The sequence below is a fragment of the Lycium ferocissimum genome, chromosome 2 (genome assembly GCF_029784015.1).
Source record: "Lycium ferocissimum isolate CSIRO_LF1 chromosome 2, AGI_CSIRO_Lferr_CH_V1, whole genome shotgun sequence".
Classification (NCBI taxonomy): Eukaryota; Viridiplantae; Streptophyta; class Magnoliopsida; order Solanales; family Solanaceae; genus Lycium; species Lycium ferocissimum.
Window position 1 is genome coordinate 67,423,024 of NC_081343.1, and position 5,049 is coordinate 67,428,072.

The 5,049-nt window shown below is 33.3% G+C and overlaps 1 protein-coding gene across 1 annotated transcript; it reads left to right on the forward strand.

Moving 5' to 3' along the window:
* Positions 1-678: 678 nt before the first annotated feature.
* Positions 679-3,696, forward strand: LOC132046992 (PI-PLC X domain-containing protein At5g67130-like). The gene is made up of 8 exons (XM_059437855.1): positions 679-1,004; positions 1,569-1,691; positions 1,773-1,910; positions 2,051-2,149; positions 2,243-2,546; positions 2,898-3,121; positions 3,229-3,315; positions 3,440-3,696. Exons 1-8 carry the CDS (start codon positions 915-917, stop codon positions 3,476-3,478), a joined length of 1,104 nt encoding a protein of 367 aa, XP_059293838.1. The 5' UTR covers positions 679-914; the 3' UTR covers positions 3,479-3,696.
* The last annotated feature ends 1,353 nt before the right edge of the window (positions 3,697-5,049 follow it).

Sequence of the window (5,049 nt, forward strand, 5' to 3'; positions counted from 1 at the left end):
TTTCTACAACTACCGTGTGCTACATTGTTAGTAGGCAGACTTTGCACAAGGAAACAACATATACATTCCATGTTCACACGGTAAGAATTTTATGAGTTAACCAATAAGTCATATCGTTAATGGATTTGGTCCCAAGTCTCTCCCTATTTTTTTTTTTCCTCAACTGATTTCATGTCAGGGATGTCCTTATCCTTACATCTCAAATAAGCAATAATTTAATTTGAAATAACCTACCTTAAATATTTTTTCTTAACCAGCCTAAATAAATTGAATGGGTAATACAAATTCATTTGCCCGGTGTATTATTAGTTTGTTACTATACCAAGGGAAAGCATTTGAAGGTGGTACTTTTAATACTTAATTGGATCATCAACTTGCCACTGTGACACTGTCAATTGCAGAATGTTGCATCTTAAGTATTACTATATTAAAAAGAAATAAGTTAGGATGAGTTGCTGAACAAACAAGCCTGGAGTCAAGGCTGACTCACTAATCATGCTATCATTTATTAACTTACGTTAAAAAAGTTGGGAAGATGATCCTTCAGTGCATTAATCATTTCTCCTTGTAAATCTCTTGAGATTGTATATTCTCTAATCATGAAATTCTCATAATCTATTTATTCCCAAAAGTAATTAATTAAAGTTTCCGTACCTTGTTCGAACAACTCGAAAAGTCTTCTCATCATTTTCATTCACATTTCACTATCACAGTATAAAGAGCATATCCGTATGCTAATTTCTATTGTCAGTTTCTTTCTCCCACAATTATTGCTTCGTTATCTCAGCCAATCCTCAAAACAAACTTATAGATATTTTAGCATTATTATTCTTCATATACCCTTTTCTTGTTTCATTCCATTTTCTAAATAAACTCCCTCTTTCCCCACCTCTCTCCTCTATTTCATCTTCATTATGGGTTCTCATCAAAACATTTCTCCTTTGTTGCTCATCTTCTCCCTACTTTTCGTTGTTGCCACCGCTTGCTCTAATGGAACATGCAAGGTAAAATTTACGATTTTAATTTAATATTTATAGTCAGTGCGTGTTAAAAATGTTGATTAATTTTATCTATAGATGCGTATGTGTTCGAGTTGAAGACAGTGAGTGTGTGACACTCATTGCCTCCTTCTTCCTCTTTCTTTTTTCTCTTTAACTTCTTATTCCAATTAACTTGACAACTATTAAAGGCAGATTCAAAATTTGGATTTAACGAATTTAACCAATAAGTTTGTACCTTTGGACTCATAAAACTTTTGAAAATAAAAATTTATAATTTTAGAACTTCAATGTCTTTGTCACGCTATATAAAAAACGAAATGAATTTCCTTAAAGAGATATTGCCCGATACGATTGGGGAAATTGCAAGCAATTTGTGAGAGTGTCCGCAGATTTTTATATTTGCTACTTTAAGAGTCTCATATTTTAGAATAGTAAATACGCTCTTTCATGAACAGATGTGTCTATTCAATTTAAGACCTCTTATATCACAAACTATCGAACAATTCCATCCGCTGGTTCCGGAGATTAGAGTATGATGATTTCCTTTTTTCGAATGTTTTCATTCAGCTCGATGACAAATGCTCGGCAGACGCAGATTGTGAACCCGGGCTATACTGTTTGGCTTGTAATCTATCCTTTCAAGGCCACAGATGTGTTAGATCAACTGGCACAGATCCGTTTAAGTTAGTGGTGCGTATGTAAACTTGATTGGTAAGTTGGACATATTAGATTTTTAATTGAGCTGATGTTTCATTTGATGTTGTGTTACAGAATAATACTTTACCATTCAACAAGTACTCATTTCTAACGACCCACAATGCTTTTGCCATTGAGGGAGAGCCGTCACATACTGGGATACCCAGAGTAACCCCCACCAATCAAGAAGACACTGTTACGCAACAGCTCAATGTATGTCATTTCCTCTAAACTCAAAATTGCTTCACTAAATATTGTGGTTTAGCCACTTCTATGTTCTGATATTATGTTTAATTGTGTGAATCGAGCAGTTTTATTTATTTAATTATGTGTTTAACGTGTTAATATTTCAGAATGGTGTTCGGGGTCTAATGCTTGATACCTATGATTTTGACGGAGATATATGGTTGTGCCACTCATTCGGAGGCAATTGCCACGACTATACTGCATTTGTAAGTTCTATATACCATTTTACCGTACTTCCTTTGTTTTACGTTTAAATCAATTGGTTAAATGGGTAGTTTCAATGAAATTTGGACTACTAGGAACCAGCAATAGACACAATGAAGGAAATTGAAGCCTTCTTATCAGCAAATCCCTCAGAAATTGTGACGTTGATCTTGGAAGATTATGTAGAGACCCCAAATGGTTTGACCAAAGTATTCACAGATGCAGGACTAAAGAAATATTGGTTTCCTGTGTCAAAAATGCCCAAAGGTGGTCAAGATTGGCCCCTTGTGAGTGACATGGTGGCTAATAACCAAAGACTAATTGTTTTTACTTCCATCAAATCCAAAGAACAGAGTGAAGAGATTGCTTACCAATGGAATTACATGGTCGAAAATCAATGTAAGTGCCTCACAAATCATGCTTTGCGAGCAGTTTACTAATGAGTCAATCTTGGGCCGGTCAAAATGGATCAAACTAATGAGTCGTGATTCAGCTAGCTCAAATTTGTTTGGTCAAAATGGTTTGAGCCGAGATGAGTCAAATTACAATTCATAACCCTAGCCGTCTAACATGAGACCAACCTCCCTCCCATTTTTGAAAAAAATTACGTAAAAAGCCTAATGTATTTTTCTTAATTTATTTGCTTAAGTTCTTCTAAATCGACATATCTAGATGTACTATTTTGACCTGTTTTAATCCAATAATTTGACGACTCATTTGGGATTTAACCAGCAATTGTGGAATGTGCAGATGGGGATGGAGGAATGAAAAAAGGAAGTTGCCCCAATCGAGCAGAGTCATCGCCAATGGATGATAAAAGTAAATCATTGGTGTTGGTAAATTACTTTAGGTCATTGCCATTGAAGCCATTGGCTTGTGCTCAGAACTCAGGGGACCTCCTTGACATGCTTAAGACATGTCATGATGCTGCTGCTAATCGTTGGGCTAATTTCATTGCCGTTGATTATTACAAGGTTATTTTACTACTAATCTACAAGCAATTCGTATGTCTATTTCTTAATTGTACTATCAGAGGCCATGAACTGACTTTTTAAATTCTATTTGGGAATGAATGATGCAGAGAAGTGATGGAGGAGGTGCATTTTTAGCTACAGATACCCTCAATGGGCAGCTATTGTGCCAGTGTGGTGATATACATTCTTGTGCGGTGAGTAATACACTGAACACTATCTATACTTATATTTCATTTATTCTAGAAACTTATGATGAGTATAGTGGATGTGTCATTTTAATGTAAGCATGTGACTGATGTCAATTCTTGATTGTTACAGAAGGGATCTCCCCCAGGAGGCTGCACATCTCGATCATGACCGAGAAAAATTATTTTATTTAAACAATAGATACACCTTTCTTTTGTTTTAATTTTCCTATTTTGGAGAATATGCAGGGGAGTATGATGGGCATGGTTGCTTCTCCATATTCATGTAATTGTTGTGTATGATATGAACAACAAACTCTTGGAGATACGTTTTGTACCTTTGAAGAGAAAACATAAAAGAACAAAGAAAATTTTCAGTTTTGTCCGTTATTCTTGTGGTACTTTATCTACAAATACATGTGTATTCTCATTAATTCAATATTTATATATAGTGCAAACATTGTACACTTTTAAAGAACATATAAAAGATTGAACACCATCTTACGATCAAACAAGATTTATCAAAATTCGCATAAGAGCGGAGAGACTCATGAATCCATAATCACAAGTCACAGATTTCAAATTGTTGGTCATAATTAAGCACTAGTGTACTTAAGCGCGCTTTGCGCGGCCATACTAAGAATCAATCTTCACCAATAAAACATCTTTATGTGATTCTTTAAATTCTATATATATGTTTTTGACAGAAAAAGAATTCAAGTTAAATATGAAACAGCTCACTTAAAACAGTATATACACTTGAATTTAAAAGAACATATTTAAAATTAAAAAATAAGGAGAAAGAGGAAAAATCGCATACCTTAGTATGAGATGTTATCCACCTTTTTGTCTTCATCTTCTAAGACTTTTTTGTTAGCACTTTATTTCTTAACGCAAATTGTTACTCTCTCCGTCCCAATTTATATGAGAATTGATCTATTTGTGGAGTCAAACAATTATTTCTTTAATTACAATTTTCTTCAACTCTTTTCATATATTGTGAATTATTAATTATGCATACTTGTAGTACTTTTTAAATAGTATTTAAATATGTAAATTTTACTATAAAATATTCGAAGATTCTATGTTTGAAATTGAATTAAAAAAATAAAAAATAAAAATTGTTTCACTCTCCAATAAGTCAACCCTTATATAAACAAGAAAGGAGGGAATAACACTTATTCTTACTTTTTTAAGATCAGAGATGCAACCTAATTAAAACGGTCTTGATATTAGTAATTTGAAAGAGTGCCAAGATGAATATTATATATCTCATTATTGGGATGTTAATAAAGGTGCTCCCTGCATGATAAAATCTTAAGTAACAATCAAAATAAATATTATACCTAAAATAACAACACAATAAGTAACAATCATCCGAAGAACCTGTAAAAGATGAAGTAGAGGAGGAAATGAGGAGGAATTGTTCCCTTATTCAGTTTGTTTAAATTAGATGTCCAGTTTGCTTTCAAGAACCAAAAATTACGAGACAACATATATTTACTGTTGTTTAGTTGTTGTTGAGAAGCGGATTAATGTCGAGCACAAATGCATAAATAGCCAACAAAAAAATATTGTGTTGAGCATGTAACAACAAACACATTTAACAAAGAAAAGACAGAGTAATAAATATTCCATTCATGAAAAACTAAATCAATTACTCTAGGTAATCTTTTAATAATTTATATCTGGACCAATTTGATTCAAAACTCTGCTCAGGTTATTTGCACCAGAAATGTAACA